At 43.5% G+C, this 20,960-nt stretch overlaps 1 protein-coding gene across 2 annotated transcripts in view; it reads left to right on the top strand.

Annotated features, from left to right (window-relative positions):
• Nucleotides 1–16,782, top strand: part of SACM1L (SAC1 like phosphatidylinositide phosphatase) — a 392,433-nt gene extending 375,651 nt beyond the window's left edge. Inside the window, exons 19-20 of one of the 2 annotated variants that reach the window (XM_085607365.1) lie at nucleotides 2,066–2,123; nucleotides 10,375–16,782. In XM_085607365.1, coding sequence (XP_085463491.1) covers nucleotides 2,066–2,123; nucleotides 10,375–10,511 — 195 coding nt within the window. In that variant the 3' untranslated portion in view covers nucleotides 10,512–16,782. The remainder of the gene's footprint in view (nucleotides 1–2,065; nucleotides 2,124–10,374) is intronic. The other variant, XM_085607364.1, reaches the window with a different exon arrangement.
• The last annotated feature ends 4,178 nt before the right edge of the window (nucleotides 16,783–20,960 follow it).

The following is a 20,960-nucleotide window of genomic DNA, read 5'->3' as shown; positions in this document are numbered from 1 at the left end:
TATTAAAAAAGCAATATGACAGTCATAGCCCTTTTTTCTTTCTGGCGGGTGGGGTATGGGCAGGCCGTACAACGGGTGGGTAGGTGGGGAATGGGCAACAGAAGGGAACAGGGATGTTAAAAATAAACAAAGTGCTATGACCAGATCATCGCTGGCCTCGTCCTTTCCTTTCGCAACGGGAAGGTGCAGGTGGCAGGGATGAAGCAACATGGACAACAGGAGCTAGGTGGGTCGTAGGCCAAGAAACAACACGGAGCACAGGGGGGGTGGGCGTGGAAGAAGCAACACTGACAACAGGCGGGGGTTGGCGGGGAAGAAACAAATAGAGAAAATAGTCCCTGAATCATAGTACGAGCAGTGGATTGACAACAGAAGGACACTAATCAAAATAAATCAATCAGTAGTTGGCCCATGCTTTTCATGAAAGAAGAGGAAGTGAAGCCGGCAGGTGCTGCTGATTAGGAGGCAGCCATGAATAGTGGCAATTAAGTCAACAAATGGTAAGCAGTGGGCGGGCTCCAAGTCTTTTATATTAAACCATACCCCTCGCAGCAGACAGCACACGCGCTGTAAGCAGGCGAGACCATAAAAGGGCTACCACAAGTAATGTGGAATCAATAAAACTGATACAAAGCTTGTGTATACAAAGCACAATATTAGCATTATGAGAGAAGGGCGAAAATAGCACTTGTCTGCTGCTGAAGCAGTGAAAAAAAAACTGCATTCATAATGTTCTCATAGTCTTTCAGAGACTGGTTATTATGTGATTGGTTGCTTAGGACTACAGTATGTTCCAAAGGGTTCATGGGAAACGTAGTCTGTGTTGTAATGTGTTTTTTGGCTGCTGGTGAAATAAATAAGGTAGAAAGCATAATCTTCCCCTCTGGCCCCGACATAGAATTCAAAATCGAAATTATGTACATCTTTGAATGAAATAGCCTTGTGGCATAAAAATTCCACATTGATCTACGTCCCTTCAAAGGTGACAACATATTTCCCTCAGAGGGCTGGGAATTCACTGGTATTTTGTGTGCTTTTGTGGTAATATGCACAGTGGGGCATTAAAATATGATCGCTAGAATTCTTTAAAAAAAATCTAAATTTCCATTGCAGAGTTGTCTGTATTTTGCTTGTCATTGGACCTGATAATCTGTTCGTCATCGTTATGTGATTTGGAAGGAAGGAATTTTATAAGCTGTCAACTGTTTGTCTTTGTGCTGCGATATGCTTGTAATGGAGGAAGACAAAAAAATGTTGAGTGGAATGTGTGAATTCATCTTAGTCTCTGGTAATTACTTGCTGACACTATCCATTCCCACTATGCCCATCAAGATCAGATAGGCCATAATTAGCCTCGTTACTGTCTTAGGTGGCATGGTGGGGGAAAAAAGAATGGATAGGAATACAGCGCAAGTTATTACCAGTGACTGAGATTAATTAAAGCATTCCACCCATCACTTATTATTATTGTTTGCTTCATTAGTGTAACGTCTTAAGTGTGACAGGTATGTCAAGACATGGGCCCAGTGCTCCCGGTGCCAAAAGACTCAAACTGCACTCTACCGACAAAGCCCAAATAGGCCTAAACCGGTCTGGGGTTGCTTTTGTAACCATTCAGAGGCTGGCGGAACAGCGACTAGGTTTCATTTAGCCAGCATGCTGTAATCGGGCTTCCGGGCACAGTACTTCCACATTTCCTGTGGTAAACTGAAGTCCTGTCCCGTTGCAAGTTTGTGAACCCGGCATGTGTATGAAACGTTTTAATGTGTGGTTCCATAACCCAGTGAACAATGTAAATGGATCGCAGTGAAAATACCCCTTTAGGTAGGCAAGCATACTTCCTGACATTTAATCTGTAATGGCGTTGAGAATGTTGTTTTATTAAAAAGAAATTGTAAATGCTCTTATTTTATGGTAAATGCAGCTCCTATTTAGATGAGTTGCCCTAAAGAGTCGTAGCTTTCTGGTAACTGGCATGCATAACACTTTTTCAATTTATCTTGCCAGCACTCCAGTGTACGAATCTCATGAATGAGTTAATGTGTGTTGTTTTTCCTTTATCCAGCTACCGGTCATCATGCTTGTGGCTTTCTCCATGTGTATCATCTGTTTACTTATGGCAGGTGAGTTATATCAATGCTTAAGGTTGTTTAGTCACCGGAGGACATGAACATGTAGGAATGAATCAAGTATTCTGTTTGCTTAAAGATAAGTCACCACATATGGGGGTTCCCTGACCTCTTTCTCTCTATTGCGGTCCTTCTATCTTTCACATCCCCCCCTTTCCAAGATACCCAGATTTAACCTCTTTGAACAGGACTTCTAACTTCAGATTCTAGTGAAAGGCCCATGCATCTAACACTTGTCTCATTTGCATAATGTTTACCAAGGTTGAATGATGGATGATATACCAGAGGCAAAAATGTAAACGTTTGCATAGAAGAGTAAAGATAAATGCATACTTCTTCAAAAGTGTCCTGTTGAAGTATTCATAAGTTTTGAATTATTTGAAAGCTGAAAACACAGACAGGGTTGCATTTCCTGATTGTCCGTTGTTGGTTACTGAAGTTTGAATGAGGGGGGGTGAGGGGGGGGGGGGGAGGAGGAAGGAGGAAGCAGGCGCCAGAATTTCGCAGATCGAGAGAAGACAGTGAACATGAGTTCTCCTAATGGGTTTAAAAAAAAACGGTGGGGAATTCTCCCCCTGACAATTTTTTATTTTTATTTTAAAGGAGCCAAATTGTGCCTTTATTCAGCACATAATTTTCAAATCAGTTGCCAAAAACAATGTTGGGGTTGTTTGCATTTCAAACAAGCTTGTTATTCTATATAGCTGACGTACACTTTTGAAAATATATGTAGCATCTTTCTTTACTTCTGCCTTGTTTTTTCACACTCCAATTTACACAAGCTGATTTTCAGTTATATAATGACTGGTAAGGGTCATAGTTGAGAAAGAAAAAGTTACACAAATCTCAATCTCCTTCAGTAGATGCTACAACTACTACTTGGCTTTCAGAGAAGTTACTGGTGCAGATAGTAGACCTATCCGGATAGTCACCATATTCTTACAGGTTATGATCTTGTCGTGTAGTTTCCACAAATCAGTAGGAACTGCAGGTTTGTGATAAACTTAGAATGGTGCACCCACATCATGATTAGTTGTTCCTCGGACCTGCTAGCTCACAGTGCCACCTGTAGCCCCCCTAAACTGAGACGGGGAGCAAACGGCTCTGGAAACAACTGTACATGACAACCCTGTTTTAACAGGAACCATGGTGACAGACCTAGAACTTTTCGCACAGTCACTTGTGCTCTCTTTTGCTTAAATAAATATACAAAGAATACACGTAGGGACGTTTTTCAATATTTATTGAACTGTAGTGATTCTTGTTTAGAAAATTAGGGCTTCAATGATTAATAGACAGAAGCAGACAAAAGTTATGAGTGTCAAAATAGTGAATAAAACAGTTTCACTGTCTTGTTGAGACAACTGATATATGCATACATATACAGTATTATAAGAAATCTAACGTACTCCTATTATGCAAACCCTAACCTACGTTTTTATGGTGTGAATGCTTCGTCTGCCAAGAAACCCCCTTCTGGATGATCTAACCCCTTTACCTGGTGGGTAAGAGAGTAGGACCCTGTCTTGGTCACGAACTGGACACCCATCACAGAGATGTCAATCAGCTGCTAGGCAAAAGCTTAAGCATGCGCCCTCGAATGTCAGCAGAAGCATCTCCTCTGGTTGTATTTGGAAACAAAATGATATATATAGAAAAGGGCATCCTTGCCTTTGGTGAGATTGTGATCAGGCTGTCTTTGTTTGTGTTCCACAGATATCTGTGTCACCATATGGACGTAATAACAAACACATTTGTATCATGCACGTGAGGGTCTTGCACATAATGCCAAAGCAGTGTGATCGTGAGAACACGAAGTTCTTTGTGTCAGCAGGGTTGGTATTTCTTAGAAACTAACCCAAGTGCCACAAATTCAAATTTGTGTCAAAAGTCGATGTGACAAAGGGAAGGCAACTTTAGAAAAGAACCTTCTACGTGTAAATTGCCACTATTTTCTACAAGGCCTAAGTCAGGCACATGACAATTTCTGAGGCAAAGAGTGATGAGGATATAAGAAAAACTGATGTAGACTTATAGCGGCAGATTCCTTATCTTGGAATTATTTTCAGGTGTCAGACTGAATCCGGAATTTCTTTTGTGAACAACACACCTGTCCGCTGGTAGGTGGCATCGATCGGCTCCGCTTGGTGTTGTCCACGCCGAATGTGACGTGTGCTGTGCCTATGTAGGGGCCACCCCAATGCCCAGACGTCCTTTCAGTTTTTTTCCGTGCCAGTCAGCGCAAGTCACTTTTTGATTTTGCGTTTTCAATGTTTTGTCGAAGCTTTTTCGAGAGTTCTTCTCCTGATGTGGAAGGGATGTCCACTAGGAAGACTGGCTTCAAGCCCTGCGTCCCCTGACATCGACAGATGTCTGTGGCTGACCCGCACCTTGAATGCACCTTGTATGCCATTGGTGCTTGGAACACGACCACAATGCAAAGACCTGCACCGATTGCCGTACCCTGCATCTCAAGGCCTTCAGGGAGAGATCCCACGATGCTCTCAATCCCACTCGAGAAGAAAGTCCCCATGGTCGAAGTCATTGGGCCACTATGGTTAGTCCAACAAAAAGAGTACGAATTCAGAAAGGGCTTCGACCTCACCTTGTTTGTCGACAGATGAGACGAAGGAGCATCGACATTTGAGGCCTGGCTCTGCGGTCGAGCCAGCACCTGGGTCAGCTCCGCACTTACCTGAGTTTCTGGGAATCAGGTGACCCCTGCTCAACTCCACGGGTTTTATGAGGCCATGCACCTTATATTTGAACGCACCGCTTCCACCGGAGCGCCTTTCACACCTGTGGGTTAGGGAAGGGGCCCTACTGGTTCCACGCTGATGATTTTGGTCCCAGCGCTAGTCGAACCCCTTGGATCCACAGATAGATCCAGACAGGTGCCGGTAGTACCACCTCGTCCTTCCAGGGCGCTGGCCTGATGCGGACGCTCCCGGTGGTGCCATCCCTGGTGAGACTGACTCTGAGGCTGTTGGGCATCCTGCTTGTGACACATGCTGGCTGGCATATGCGGGCTCTGCAGTGGGACCTGAAGTTCCATTTGGCGCAGCATCAGGGAAATATCTCCGACAGGGTCCAGATCTTGGCGGGAACTACCAAAGATCTGCAGTGGTGGGTAAACCTCAATTGGGTCAACGGCAGACCCCTCTCCCTTCCCCAACCAGATTTGACAGTGGAGACCGATGCGTCACTCCTGGGATTAAGTGGCTGTCTGGGAGAGGTGGAGATCAAAGACTTGTGGTCTCCAGTGGAATCTGGACTCCACGCCAATCTTCTGGAGCTCTGGGCGGTCTGGCTGGCATTGAAGGACGCTCTACCCTCCATCAAAGGGAAGGCTAGTGCTGGTGTTCAGACAGCACCACCGCCATGTGGTACTGCAACAAACAGAGCAGGGTGGGGTCGTGGACCCTTTGTCAAGAGGTCCTGCATCTCTGGACATGGCTGGAACATCAGGGCATTTCCCTGTTGGTTCAATGTCTGGCGGGCAGACCGACTGAGCTGAAGATGCCTAGCAGATCAGGAATAGCGCCTCCATACTGAGTTGGTGCAAGGTTTCTTTCAGCAGTGGGAAAAGCCTTGGTTAGATATGTTCGCCACCACAGAGGACGTGAAATATCAGCAGTTCTGCGTGCTGCTGTTCCCAAGGCAGCTGTGGCTTGGAGACGCTTTTCATCTTGACTGAAGCTAATGCCTACTATGTCTTTCTGCCCATACCACACCTACCCAGAGTTTTCAAGAAGATCAGGGATGACCGGGCCCAAGTCATTCATGTGGCTCTGGACTGGGCTTGGAGAGTTTGGTATCCCTAGCTATTGAGCTTGCCCATCAGTCCTCTAATCAGGCTACCTCTTCAGGAGGATCATCTGTCACACCAGCAGGGATAGGTTCTCCACCCAAACCTGTCTATGCTCTGCCTTCTTGCACGGAGTTTGAGCAGCAACAGTTGACCGCTTTTGACCTGGTTATGTTATTCTGGCAGCCAGGCGGCCCGTCACCAAAACTGTGTAGGCCTGCCGTTGGGTCAAGTTTGTGGCATGGTGTGCAGAAAAGCAGACTGACTCCCTTTCGGCTCCCCTTTCTCAGGTTTCTCTCTATATTCTTTCCCTTGCCCGGCAAGACTCTGCTCTGGGCTACTTCTAGGGATACCTTACTGCTTTCTCAGCCTTTCTGCAGTTGCCCAACTAGTCATCCCTTTTCAAATCCCCTATTGTACATAGGTTCTTGAAAGGTTTGCTACATATGTTACCTCCTTCTACCTTTATCATGCTTCAATGGAACCTTTAATCTCGTTCTTACCCATCTTGTACGCTCCCTTTGAGCACTTGCACAACTGTCCTCTCAGGCTCCTTTCCATCAAGACTGCCTTCCTGGTGGCAAAAACATCTGCCCGGAGGGTCAATGAGTTTCAGACTTTGTCATCCAAGCCTCCATATCTGAACATCTACAAACGAAAGCTTCCTTTCTACCAAAGTGGTCACCCCCTTTCATATAGACCAGTCCATCACTCTGCCTACTTTTTACGTTCTGCCACATTCTGCTAAATAAGAGGAGCGACTTTACCGACTGGACCCAAAAAGAGCAGTGTTGTTCTACCTTGACCGCACTAGAGGGTTCCGGGTAAATTACCAACTCTTTGTGGGTATGTTGGAGCGAAGAAGGGAAAGGCCATGCAGAAGTGGACCGTCTTCCGATGGATTGTGCTCTACATTGGCCAAGAAGCAACTCTCTGAGGGCTTAGATGCTCATTCCACCAGAGCCAAGGCTGCAACCACTGCATTAGCACATGGAGTCCCCGTCCTGGACATCTGGCAGTCGGCAACGTGGGCTTCTGTGCACACGTTCACAAAACACTACTGCCTGGACAGTCAGGTCCGTCGGGACGGTCATTTTGCCTGTTTGGTCCTACAGGACTTTTTGGTATGAAATTGTTTTGCATACCCAGCTCCGGGGAGGTCTTTCCTGGTTATCTGTTCTAAACTAAGGAATCTGCGGCTAGAAGTCTCTATAAGATGAACAAGTTTCCTTCCGTAATGCCCATCCTCCCCACTCTGCGAATGGATTTCTAGAGACGGGGCTTTCCCCTTTCAGGGCCCTAGTTTTCCTACACCAGTGGTCAATGTTATTCGTGGCTCCGCGCTCCTGGCATGAAAGGTTGTCAAAAGAAACTGACGTCAGCACACTGGAGTGGCACCTATATAGGCACTGCACACATCACATCGAGCATGAACGACTCCATATGGAGCCGGTCGATGCCACCTACCAGCGCACAGGGGTACTGCTCACAAAACAATTTAGGGATCCAGTCTGAAACCTGGTGATAATTCCTATGTTAGGGAACCTACAGCTAAGTAGAGTCTCTACCAGATAAGGCGTCACCGAAGGTAAGTAACTTGTTCGTTCTATCTATATAGATGATGAACTGCTTATTTGTAGGTCAGAAAATACCTGCCAAATCAGTGAGTGCTCTGTGGCACCAAGGAAATAACATCGGTAATAAGAGCACCCAACTTATCATATATTACCACTCAAATGTCAGCTTTTCCTTTAGTGTGGCAATCCATTACTTTTTTTCCCTGAATTTCAGCTTGCCAATTTCATCAATACTCTCATTGTACTCCAGTTCATCACATTTTTATCCTGGCTATATTAATTAAGTTGCTCTCTGCGAGAACCTGTCATTTTCTGAAAATAACTTCAGTTCCCACATAGTATCTTTCATTTCATGTCTAGGATTATGGTTCCGAAATAACAAGTTGTTGTGGTTTAGAGTCGCCTAATCTACTGCCCCACCTAGACAGAGCCTGCCTCATGCCCCATATTTGTGGGATGTCTATAATATGTTACTGATAGTCCTAAAGTGTCAGGGACCTGCATCTTCTACCAGAGATTTATTTTAGTAAGGCAACCATAAAGATATTTGGAATACTTAGCATTTAATCATAAAACTTTCTTCTGCTAATGTCAGCTTTTATGTGGGGCATGACCACCAAAAGCAGTACTTAATTTTATGTTATTGAATTTGTAGAGTGCGACAAATACCCTAAGGTGTTCTGGCCCTGAGAGGAAGGTGAGGGGATGAACTGGGGGCTATAGGGGGCGGCGGGAAGATCAGCAGAAACTGAAACTGGGGAAACAGAAGCAAATAATTTAGCTACACAGATGGGCTTGGAGCTTCTAAGTAGCTGGTGCTTTTAAGAGAGAGAGAGAGAGAGGGGAAGGTCCTCTCAAAGCTTGATGGCAAGGTAGGAATATGAGTGTCCCCCCCCCCCCCCCCCCCCCCCCACCCACCCCCAGGCTGGGATTTGTTAATGCGGGGTACAACCAATCACATGGTGCCAGAAGAGCATAAGAGGTCGGACAGGTCATTAGGGAATAAACTTGTGTCTGAAGTAGACAGGATCCGTGTTTACTGCTTTCAGTACCACACAAAGGGCCATGAACATAGTGCCCTTCCTAACGGGCATCCAGTGTAAGTTCTTGGGGTGGGTTGACATTAAATCTGAGGCTAGTAGGCCTCAAATTAATCTGGCAGCAGAATTCTGGCTGATTTTAAGTCAGACTAAAGTAATCGGGAAGCCCTTAGTAAATTGAGTTACCTAAATCGTGCTGAGAGCCGATTATGGCCTTAAAGATCGAATTCATTCACCCAATGAAGAAACAAAATAATATTTGTAAGTATTTTTAGGATTATGCAGCAAGATTTGAAGGTCTTACTGATGTGTTGGCCAAAGGTGCGTTAATTATCTAAGACCTTTTGCAGAGGTGATTGGGCCCGGGAAGAGCTTCACTGGCCACCAACCAAGGGACAGGCAGGTGTATTATGTAAAAAAAAAAAAAGTCGAATTTCAGTTTTTTCCCCATTTTAGGAGCAAATATTGGACATAAACTGGCTGAAATTGTCAGGTATAGAAATAAGAATTTGGTTATTATCAGAGTAGGTTAGTTTTCTTAATCCAAAGGACGTATAAACTTGGCCAAAAGAGAGGGATAAACGTTAAACGGTGGGGCTTAGGGAGAAGCGAGAAGGTTCCTGAAATAATGGATGATTTAAAATGGGGTTATCTGATGAGTTCAATTCTCTTGAAAATATATAAAAATATCCATTTGAATGCCCAATCTGTATCTATATCACTTATTTGATTTAACAGATTGAAGTGGGAGATAGTATCAAATGCTGTTAAAAGGTCTACTAGTATGAGGGTAGTGAAGTGTCCCACAAAATGCTAAGGGAAGGACTTATTTCCCAATGACACCCTTCTTGTTCTAGCCACAGCACGGGCCAATATCTCCATAATTTGACAAATAAGCAGTGTATGACAACGCCATCATTAAGTCCGGCATGGACAACGTACAGAGTTATATTCAGAAGGGGGCAGTTTTTGCTTGGAACAAGTACAGATTAATTACCTTTTTGAGTGGTGACACTCCGCTGGCCATCTGCTGCTCATGCTGAAATTCAGGTACTTTTTGGGGGAGCTAGGACGTGGTCAGGGCTGGCTGCATCATAGCTTTTTTTTTTTTGTTGCTTTTTTTTTAAACTAATCCCTCAGCCAATCCTAGTGTTCTGCACTTATTTCCCAGGTATTGATTGGCTATGCAGTCCACACATGCCTATGCAGAACGTGTGGCTCCTATTTTAGTTGTCCTGCTCTTAGCAAAGCAGGTTCTATGTGCTTGTACTTTGCTGCTGGACGCCCTTGTTTTTTAGCTTATCCCTACCCTCTCCCTCCCAGTTTCTTTTCATCCCTTCCCTCATTCTTTTCCCCCTCCTTCCGACCCTATCTCTTCAATCTCAGCCTAAAAAGTGCTATAAAGCGGCCAGTTCTGGCCACTTCATAGCGCTTTTTAAACTCATTCCATATCCACCCCGAATGCCAAAGCCCATGGGCGAGACCTGTTGGTTTTGCCAATGCTTGTTTTTCCATGCACAGGGCAATTTGGTGACTGCTCATCTTCAGGTTAGTTAATGACTGCAGATGAATGGCAACTTGAAAGTGGTCCTACCATGCCTTAATGGGATAGCTGCCACTGGGAAATGCCTGCCTACTGGGTGCTCCATGATTGTCACAGCAGCTACAGTAGTGAACTTCTTGACATTTAAGGAAAATCTTTATAAATACATGTGCGTTTATAGGGAACATGTAGTGTAAGTGATGTTTCCTTGTTCTGACCTGTCTCTACATCTAGATGAGCAAAGTGCACCATGTGAGTTTATTTCATTTCATTGCAGGCGATACGTGGACGGAGACATTGGCCTATGTGCTCTTCTGGGGAACAGCAAGCTTTGGAACAGGTGCCATCATCCTGTACAATGGGAAGGATTTCGTTGATGCCCCGAAACTGGTTCAAAAAGAAAAGATGGACTGAATCTGTGTGTGTGGAAAGCGGCTCAGCAACTGGGATTCCTCAAGCCAGAATTGGAGTCTCTACTGACTTGCTTTCCACACCAGCTTGTGATCTCTTAGCCCTTTCTTGGGTATCGTGGACTTATTCTTTCCGTGGTGGTGGTGGCGGCGTACAACTGAGAACCTGGATTTTTTTCCAGCTTTAAGCACAGTAATTATGGGAATATCGCATCAGCTGTGGATGTTCCCATTCTTATTGGGGGCATTCAGAACTTGGAGGTCTACCAGAACACATTGCAGACTGCCGACACTCCCTGCACTAAAACACCGTCAAAAAAATAAAAACTGTGTTCCTTCTGCCTATCACTTATTCTATGGTTTTATGTCACAAATGCGAATAAAGTCAGATGTTATATTTATAAATGGACGGGGCAAACTCAGAAGAGGGTTTGTTCGCATCTACTGATGTCTGTTCTGAACCGTGATTCCCGCAACGGTAGCGGATGCTGAATATTGGCTTGATGACAGAGGTGTAAAGAAATCCAGTCACACACTACTGGTAATGGTACATTATTGTTGGTTGTGCCATAATACTTCACTGCCACCCATCTTTCCTGTCAGTGTTATTTCTTAGCACACGTGTTAACGTGCACTTGACCATTAGCTAACTAGTTTTCATTCTTTATCTCAGCATAAACAGTACCCTCCCCTTATACACACTCAGACCCTCCCCTGTATGATGGACATTTCATGGTTGCTAAGGCAATGGCACTCTAGGGTTTTGCTCTTATACCAAATCTTATAATGTATGTTGACCGCTCTCGTGAAGAACCATGAATTCCACTTGTTGGCACCCCATTCAATTTAGCAAAATGTTTTTTTTTCTTCTCTATCCCAGAGTAAAGTAACTCACTCAAAAACGCTTCCCAATGCTTTGTATTGAAATATGTGGAGTGGCTGATTTTCCAAATATGAAATTGAGAGGTGTATGTAAAAACAGCTTCCTTTATCTCAGCATAGTGTTTGGTCCTGGTCAGTTTACTTAACTTTCTTTTGCCTCTGATACCTTTTTTTCCAAAATTGGGAAAAGTTAGAAATAGGCCTTATGTTAATATTAAGCACCATATACAAAAGCAAACTAGACAATGATAAATCGTTTTTCTCATTGAACTTGGAAAAAAACTGTTGGTGGATCTCTTCTCATGGTATGTTAACCTTCCTTCAAAAATATATCCCAGACTAAAATGTGGTTTTCACAACAGAGCAAGGGATTGATATGATACAACATAGCTTTCTGACATGATTGGAAAATTTACGACTCCATTTTTTTCTCATAGCCGTGCAATGCAGTTTTCCAAACATTATCCTCCCTTATATTTGGAAAATCCAATAAGGGCACAGAGTTGTTGCACGTTAATCTTTGTTTAGTCTGGCTTGTATTGATGATGTATCCTCCAACATGAAAGTGAGTGTTAGTGTGGAGGGATGGAGCATCCTGTGCATCTCCCTCAACGAAATCTAAGCAGTGTTCTAAATCTGTTTTACACAGCCCGTGGAGCGTCCATTCACCTGCTCCCCATGAACCTATTCCAGATGGAACCAATCGCAATTACAAGCATTGTGTTTTAGGTGGGTCTCCAAAAGCATCTCAGACCCAACCCTACCTTATTAGAACTTAATGTTCCTGGGCCTCTTTAGAGCTCCTCTACATTATGTACAGCCGGAAAAAAAATAACAAAGAATCAAAGTTGATCAGAACTAAGCCAGTTGCATTTCCGTTTCGAGAAGCAACCTGTGGGTAGTAGTCGACACAATTACGTGCAGAAGCCACAACTATTTATACATGCAAGGAATTTTAGTTGCCTGCTTTTCTTTGTACCGTTTTCCTTTGTTTTATCTCACGTGGATTTTAGTATTTTAAGTGACGTGGATTTTAACGTTACAGATTTGCATACTTCTGGCAGAGATGGAGGATTTCTTGAGCTTCGTGTTTTTCCTGAAAGATGGCTCCATTTCGTACAACGGAGAACTCCCCATCTCACACATATCTGCAACCTCAGGGCATAGTTGAGAAAAAAGAAATGGTAACCAATCAGTTTGTAATCATTGGTTCTTTGTATTGTGTTCCATGAGGCGAGAAATGGTGATTGGTAAAATGAGGTTTAGTGAGTTTGTGTGTACAAAGGATCTCGCGCATGCTTTCGTAAAATTTACATTGAGGGCCTCCCTGTGTTTTTTGACAAGCTCATGAGTGCCCTACCTCACTTTTCAACATTATTAAGCAGGTTATGACCTCACTGATGTGACCCCTGCTGATGAAACCCAGCCCAGTCTTCTGCAGGTTTAAGAGTACGAGGAGCCTTCATCTTAGTGAAAATGGGACGAGAAATCAATGTGTGGGCAAATTGTAATTGTCTACGCCCTGCACTAAGGGACCGCAATTATTGCAGAAGAAACGTACTAGCGTTGATAATGAAGTCATGCAAACAAATACACCTATCATGCAAGGTACCAGGAAGAGTCCTGCCCCTTGACATTTTATAGGAGCTCGGGGTTAATGATGTGAAAACAAAGGAACCACTGCAGGACGCTCATGAGATAGGTGAATTCTTCACAGATCCATATTTTAGCAGGCACTCGAGTTGAAATAAGATGGGCCCCCAGTGGTGGACTTCAAAGGAATCCTTGATGGGCATTATACCTGAAAAAATTAGCATTCTTCCCCATGAAGAGTTCCATTACAATAAACAGCAAATCTAATTTGCGCTAAGTGATTCTTGTCCTTCTGACAGATTAATTAGGAGGTTACTGATTGCACTGGTGAGCTCGGGTAAAGTAATTGAGGGTACTTTTCCAAAGCCAGTTTGGCAACCACAGCCATCTGAAGCTACGTTATACACGACTTCGAACTGCAGGCTTCAGTGACTGCCATTGAGCTGGCCATCGATTGACAGTTCTCCTCTCCCCAGACACAAAATACGTGTTTTTTAACTTTAACCACAGCCAGGACCAAGTATTCTGGGGTTTGCTTTTTATGTTTTAATTTATATCCCATCCTGTGTTCCACCTCTTTGGTCTGACTTTCATATAAGTGTTGTAAAGCACCATCCACATTTATTTACCCTACTGCATCTGTCAGGATTGTATTGCACCTATTGGAGGAAGCCGTTTGCCTGCAAACTTCAATCATTGCTGCTGTAAAGATAAAGAAAACGTATCACAAACAATGCAAATACATGCTGCTTTCCTTTTGGCTGTTCTCATAATTTTTCCAAGAACTTTATATATGTTTGAAACATTGTCATATGTGACAGCTAAAACTACATTGCACGTACAGTTTAAGAGACCATAACCATTGTCCAAATCTCAGCATTTCCAGAAGGGGATAAAGCTTCCTCCTGTCTCATGGACCCAAAACCTCAGATTAGGCCCTTTTTCCCACTCCTGACCTTCCATCTGCTCGAAAATGTATTTGTTTGCAAATAAAACCCTTTGTTTCCATGTGCTATCTTAATCTTCGGGGTGGCTTTTATCACTACATAGCAAAATGCAACTGAAGCCTCATTATGGTTTACCAACAAAATTATTTACATGTGGTTTGATTTCATTTCTAATTTTTTTTTTTGTATGTCTTTGATTTTATCTTGAATGAATGTGGTTATGCAATATTCCCTAAATTCCTTGCAGTGGTAGAGTTATGATGGTATGAAAGATATTTCGGATGTCTTAAAATGTGTTTTGTTTTTCAGCAGCAGGCCATTTTACTATTACACAATAGTTTTGTATAATTTAGCAAGCTATTTTAAAATTTGCAGATGACCAAATGTGTTTAAATTATAACTGGGAAGGGGCGTGTTCTCTCTCTCCTCTTTAGCTGAAAGTCTGAAGTAGGTTGTCTTGCAAATGTTTTGATGCGGAAAAAGAAATTCTGACTTTTTGCAATGCAGTTTGAGTGTTAAAAGAAAGATGCAGCTAGATTAATGCAGCAATACAGTTTTGCTAATCTTTCTCGCTACTTCAGCCCTGACTTTCTACAGGCCAAAATAAAAATGTAGTTATGTGAATATCGTATTGCCTGCTTTCACTGAATTTCCAATATCCCTCTAGCTGCTTGGTCAGACCAAAGAGGTTGTGACTGGCATATTATTCAATAGGTGGTTGCAAAATGTACTTTTGTTTACTTTGCTGCATGTTTTACACATTTTGCTGTTCTTTGTTCACGTTGTAGAATACATTGTTTACCTTCTGTAGGATTTGGAGAATATCACCAGCCTGTTCACAATCTGGCTTAAGAAGGCAGGATCATCTATTTACAGTATTGGCTACCGGTTGAAAGTAGGATTCTGTGGCTGATGTCGTTCACATACTATTCTTTTTGACATGTAGCTTAATAGCAGTGTGTCACTGATCAAACCATTCCGCAAATTCTGTAGTTCTGAAGGCAAACACCCTGTGCTTTTTGTTTTTTTCCAATATGCCAAACACTATGCCTTAGGAATAACACAGGGAGGAGATTGACACCTTCTATGCTGCTTTATGCCTAAGCACATTTTTGGGAGCATGAGCTTTCTTTTCATGCATGGTATTTCTATTTCTGGTGGAGAAATGCCATGCCACACAAATCATTTGTTCGTTCCTTATAACCCTGTGTGCTTGCCTTGAGATAGTGCTTACAAGATGTGTAAAAGCATACATCAAGGACCAATGTAAAACATGTATGTTCTATGTTGTACTTGCTACATCGCTTACAAAATTTGCATCTTCTGTGCATTGTTAAATAGTTCATGTAAGTAAATTTGTATATTACTTCTAATTGCAAATATGTTTAACTTGCAGAAAATGAGTAGAGTATTGTAGTTAGCACAGTGCTTTCTACAAGACAGTGTGTTTGATGCTTAGTTGCCTAGTTGGACATGAGCTCTGACCAGAAACATGTACAGTCCAATTTGTTCCAGAAAACTACTTGTATATTTTAATGGGAGAGATTTCTAAAGGCCTCTATTTACTGTGTTTATCTAAAGTATCTTCAAAGTACTAAGACCGATGACCCAAATATCCGCCTGCTGTGAATAATTGTAAAGCAATGTCTTCACTCCAGTCAAAAGCCAGGCTAAGCTTCTGTTGGTGTCCTCAGTGTTATGTTGTAAATAGAGTGGAGATCAGTAAGTTAAAAATGGATGAAAAGTGCCACCAAGTTTGTTTTAAATGTATACTGTCTAGATAGATTTGCTCCAAAATCTGGATTGTTCCCTTCCGGTTTCGTTTCCATCAAGTTTTTAAACGTGTGTTTGTGGAGATATGAACCAGACGTTATCTGATCAAAGTTGATACTATTTTCTGGAACTGGTGCTTTGCTAAAGTAGCAAAGTGTGCGCTTCTTGTGTTTTTGACCATCCTTCACAAATGAGCAATGTCAACTAGCCATGCTTTTTTAGTCCGCTTTTTTGTGTTCCCCCCCCCCCTACTGTTTGTTATACTCATAAGGTGAGAATCTTTTTGCAGTTGTGATCAACTTATGCTGGCATGGCAGACAGCACGTGAAAGTCAGTAGTCAAAGTTTAATTGGAAAAACAGAGTAATCACTCTTTAACGCTCTTAAATTGTAGCAAACGCAAATCATCAAAGGTTGGTTTTTCTTGTTTTCATTTTTTGAAAACATTTTTCCCTTTTCACTTGGAAGCATGTTATTCAAACATAGGTAGAGCTATTGCTCTTCTTTAGTAAGTGAGAAATTCTAGACCAGGCACGGCCTTTTTGCCACTAAGGAGGTTTTCAAATCTTAGTGAAAACGGAAGCATTGATCATCCCGGACGTTGTGTGGCTATTGCTTATTGCAAGCTGCTCATAACACACATTTGAAAATACTGTTGCAGAATAGGCAACTAAATGTAATGTCTTCATTTCACATCTGTTTGATAGTTGCTTTTTACATGGCACATTTTAGTGTAACTCTTGTAGAAGAGCTAGCAGACCGGACTTCATAAAGGACTATTTCTTGGGGGTTATTAATGGTACTCCTACACTTTCTTCTTCTAATGTAAATGGTTATGTCGGGGTTGGACAAAAGCCTGATGCTAGAACAAATGTGATGTAAAACACCTAACCAAATCGGTCTGTGTATCTCAATGAGAATGCAGCAGAGCACTTGTAGCAAGACGTGCGATAAAGACAAAACCTCAAATACTTACTCCTGTAGGTTCTGTTATGGGCGGGTAATTGATACGTGCAATGATTTTAACAAATATCAATATTCTGTACTTTGAATCACAATAAAATGTTTGCCTCTTTTCTAATTACTAGCATTCCTATGTTTTTTCCACATTGTGTATAAACCTTTACATACGAAGTAGTTTCTTGTAGATTTCATATTTCAGATGATAGCATGTCTCTATATTAAGCTCTAGAATCCTGATTCCTCATTTCACATAACTTCTTGTGTTCATCCTTGCCTTGTGGAAAGGTCTGGAATTTTAAAATGAAGCCTTTTTCTTTGGTCCTCTTATAATATTTGTTTTGTTGATGTGAAGAACATCCATATTTTCACTGGGTGTTTTTTGAATTTTGAACTGTGGACAATGGGCATTTTGACCACTAGTTAGCAGAGCTGTTATCACCTGCTTTGCACTCCATGTGCCTGTCCCTACATTTGGTAAAAAAAAAATCCATTTAGTTTTATATATTGTCCTTCTTGTAGGTCACTTGAATGCGCACACAGTTGATGCATGCTGCCTAAACCCAAATTCCAAATATGAGCATGTACAGAATGTTTTCAGTATGTCCTGTAGGAGCAAATCCTACTTACTGATGGAAGCTTGTCACTGCAAAGTCCTCATCTTGTGAACATTATCAAGGCGTCAGACTTGATCTGGAAAATTTGAAGCAGTACTCCTGCGTGCCGGTTTTTGGTGTCATGTGGTTCTGCTCCAATGTCGTCCCACTCCAGAAGTGAGGACCAGAGCTGCATATAAAGCACCACTCATGTGCACTGACGTCAGTTACTTTCTTTTTTCACCTTTGGACCCAAATCCAGACTTACTCCTTGGTCTTTTTTTTACCCTTTTTTCTGTCAACAGTTTGCAAGGGAAAATATAATTCCCTAAAACAGCAGAGTTGAATCCATGTAAGGACTCCACAAACCGATTTCTCTGACAGACCCTCACAAGATATGTTTATAGTGCCCACCCTTGGTGCTGTCTGGTTTTCTTCAACGCACTTTGGGTTTCAAACTGGTGCGGCTTTTGGTTCCAGCGCCACTCACTACACCAGTCCCCTTTGCATCGATGCCAGTGATGCTGTAGGAGGATTTACATCCCATTGTGCTTTCCAACTCTAAGTAAAATACACCACAACGTCGACCAGGCCGCACCCAGTTCTTACTGGAGCTCAGACTGCGAAAACTCTGTGGTTTTTATACTTTGCCATTACCATGTGGTAGGGTCCAAAATTTGCACAATCTTTTCAGCACTGATTCAAACAATGACAATTTTGATGAGTGAAATGATTTTGGGCCCCAATATGATGAGGAAAACTGGTATTAAGATCTTCCAAGGCACCAGTTGCCTGGATATTCCTCCAGACATTGGCATTGTTTTGGCTGCTGGCCTGGCCACTGAGGAGGGTGCCTCCGTCGCCTTCATTATGCAATGAGCAGCAATAATACTGGACCTACAACTTTTCACTAAGCAGCTGAATACCATTGTTTTGACCAAGATGCTCCAGCTTGGTCAAGTACCTACAGAAACTTTATCACCACTTAATGAATCTCATATGGATGCCCTCCTAGGCCCTTAAAACCATGTTCAGGACCACCAGTTAATAAGCAGGCCGACCTGCACCACCGCCCAGCACTAGGCAGCCCTGCTTTTCTTACACAATGTAGGTCAGATCCCAATGTTTTCCCCACCACTCAACCTGATTACGATGCTTAAACTATTGAAACCTTAGGCAAACATTTTTTCTTCCACAAGCTTAGCTATGCATTCAGTGAATGCCAGCTGCCTTCTAGCACAGTACTTCCATGCTTTGTGGGACACAGTAGCTCAAGTATTGCCTGCAGTTATGGATGACCTCTGACGTCTCTGATCCAGGATAGCCGCAATGCAGCTATGTGCACAATGTAATCTGGTCTGGTTTGACACGATCAACTGCTTAGGTCGAGTGATGGGTATGTGTGGCACTCCGACACCACATCTGGATGAGATCGAAGGACTTCTCCAGAGATGTCCAGGCATCTTTGATGGATATGTTCGATGACTGTCACTTTTTGGGAAATAAGGCAGATTTGGGCCTGGAGCAGCTTAACGAAAGCAGATCCAAAGCACATTCCTTGGGTCTTTCAGCCCCCACCAGGTAGTATTCCCCCTTCGTGGCTATGGCAGAGGGTTTCCGTTTCGCAAACATCCCGTACCTGCAATGATTTTCAGCTGTTTCATGGCCGAGGTACTCACTCGCAAACCCAATACCCATTACAGTAGGGACAACATGCAGTACATTCCCACATGCCCCTTACTCCCCAGCTTCTACAGCTACAAAAACACTTAAGGGTGTCCTTGTTGGCACACAACCACCATGTCACAGGCTAGATTCTATATTTCCTCCAAGGATGACAAGCCATACTTTCAGCTATGTGAGTACAGTGTTGTGCCTTTTCCACAGAGCAGTGTGCCCCAGACATTCTGGCTATGATCCTGATGTTTCAGCCTCTGTCCTGGATCTCAGTGTGGATGACTTTAAGGCTGCTGGGGTTGTTAGCTACCTGAAACCTGCTGATAAAATATACCAGATGGCATATGCAAGCTCTGCTGTGGATCTTAAGTATGTTGATTTGTACCCAGATTTCAGAGGAGACTACAATTGACCTACAGTCGTGGTTGCTAGTCGGCAGGTGGGTCAGCGGTAGACCCCTCTCCCTTCCCCATCCAGAACTGACAGTGGTTGCTGATGCATTGCTTCTGGGTTGGGGTTGCCATCTGAGAGAGGTGGAGATCAGAGGCCTCTGGTGATTGTCGGAGTCCTGGTCCAACATCAACTTTCTGAAGCTGAGGGCCAGCCGCATGGTATTGAAAGACTTCCTTCTATCCATCAAGGAGAGGCTGCTGCAGGTGGGTAATGATAACACCCCTGCCATGTGGTACTGCAACAAGTAGCGTGGGGTGAGATCACGGGCCATATGACCGGAGACCATGCGCCTCTGGAAATGGCTCGACCACCAAGTAATTTTCTTGGCGCACCAACTGGCAGGATCATTGATTGCTAGGGTGAATAAGCTCAGCTGTTTGCACCTAGCAGATCACGAATGCCAATTACTCCCGGAGATGTCGCACGGTCTCTTCCACAAATGGGGAAGACCGTGGCTTGATCTATTTGCCACCGCTGAGACTGCTCAATGTATTTTATTTTATTTGCAAAGTTTTATATAGTGCTGGCTAGACCCGGAGGTATCAGAGCGCTTTACATGAGGATAAGTGAGTTACAGGTTACATAATTACATCAATTACAGGAGCCAAGTATAGACATAGGAGAAAAACATGAGATTACACAAAATGACTTATTGGCGCTTAGCATAGCCAAGACACATGTCTTATGGGGAATGAAAGGTAGAGGGGGAATGGTAAACATGGGTAAGGAATGCAGATAGGGTCAGGCAGACCGGCAAGGAGGACACGGACTTCAGGAGGAACAAAGTAGTCAAAGCAGTCAAAGCGAAAGACAGATGGCTATAACCCAAGATGGCGGGATATACAAAATCAAACAAAATAACAATAAAGGTAGCTGACTCCACGCAGGGCTGGGAAAGGGGAGGCAGCCACACCATTTCAGAGGGAGGAGGTGGGGAAGGGAAGGAAACACAATGGGAGACAATGAAAACAATGTCTGGTGATGGCCACGGGGTGAACCAGAGCCAGACTCCTCTATAGCTGAAGGTTGCTCAGGCTCCTCGGTAGGTACTGACAGTTATGGTTTCCGCCAAGGGGGCATCATCGTAGTTCCTTCGAAAGCACCGGTCCCGGTGCTACTGGGAAGCGCCATCCGCCTCGTCTTCCAGCTCGCCCCCAGGTCAAGAGTAGTTAGAGGAGATGTGTAAGCAACAGTTTCAAGTTTCAAGAAGAATCAGGGGTGGCCGCCTTTATTGATTAATAGCATTCGTGTGCAGCACCCGAGTTTTTAATTTGGGATTACTACAGCCCCCAGGAGATTCGCACAGGTGCTGTATTTGCGATGGTCTCCCTTGGTGTAGTCGCGTTGGCCCTTTGCAAGTGGTCTCACTTCTACAGTGACTCAGGATTACATCAGATGGCCCCCTATTACCTCCATTTTCGCCTGCTGTATGCCAATCGTTCTGAATCGTCCGCTACGGGCGCCATCTTGGCACCTTAGAGTCTGGGGGTTCAATGGTGGGCCTCCTTTTCCACTGGCGTCAAAGGTCTCAAGCGCTCACTTGCTGTTAGTCAATGGCCCTGAACATTCCTGG

This window comes from Triturus cristatus, chromosome 5_2 (genome assembly GCF_964204655.1).
Source record: "Triturus cristatus chromosome 5_2, aTriCri1.1, whole genome shotgun sequence".
Classification (NCBI taxonomy): Eukaryota; Metazoa; Chordata; class Amphibia; order Caudata; family Salamandridae; genus Triturus; species Triturus cristatus.
The sequence above is the reverse complement of the archived record's forward strand: the minus strand, read 5'-3'. Positions and strand labels throughout refer to the sequence as shown.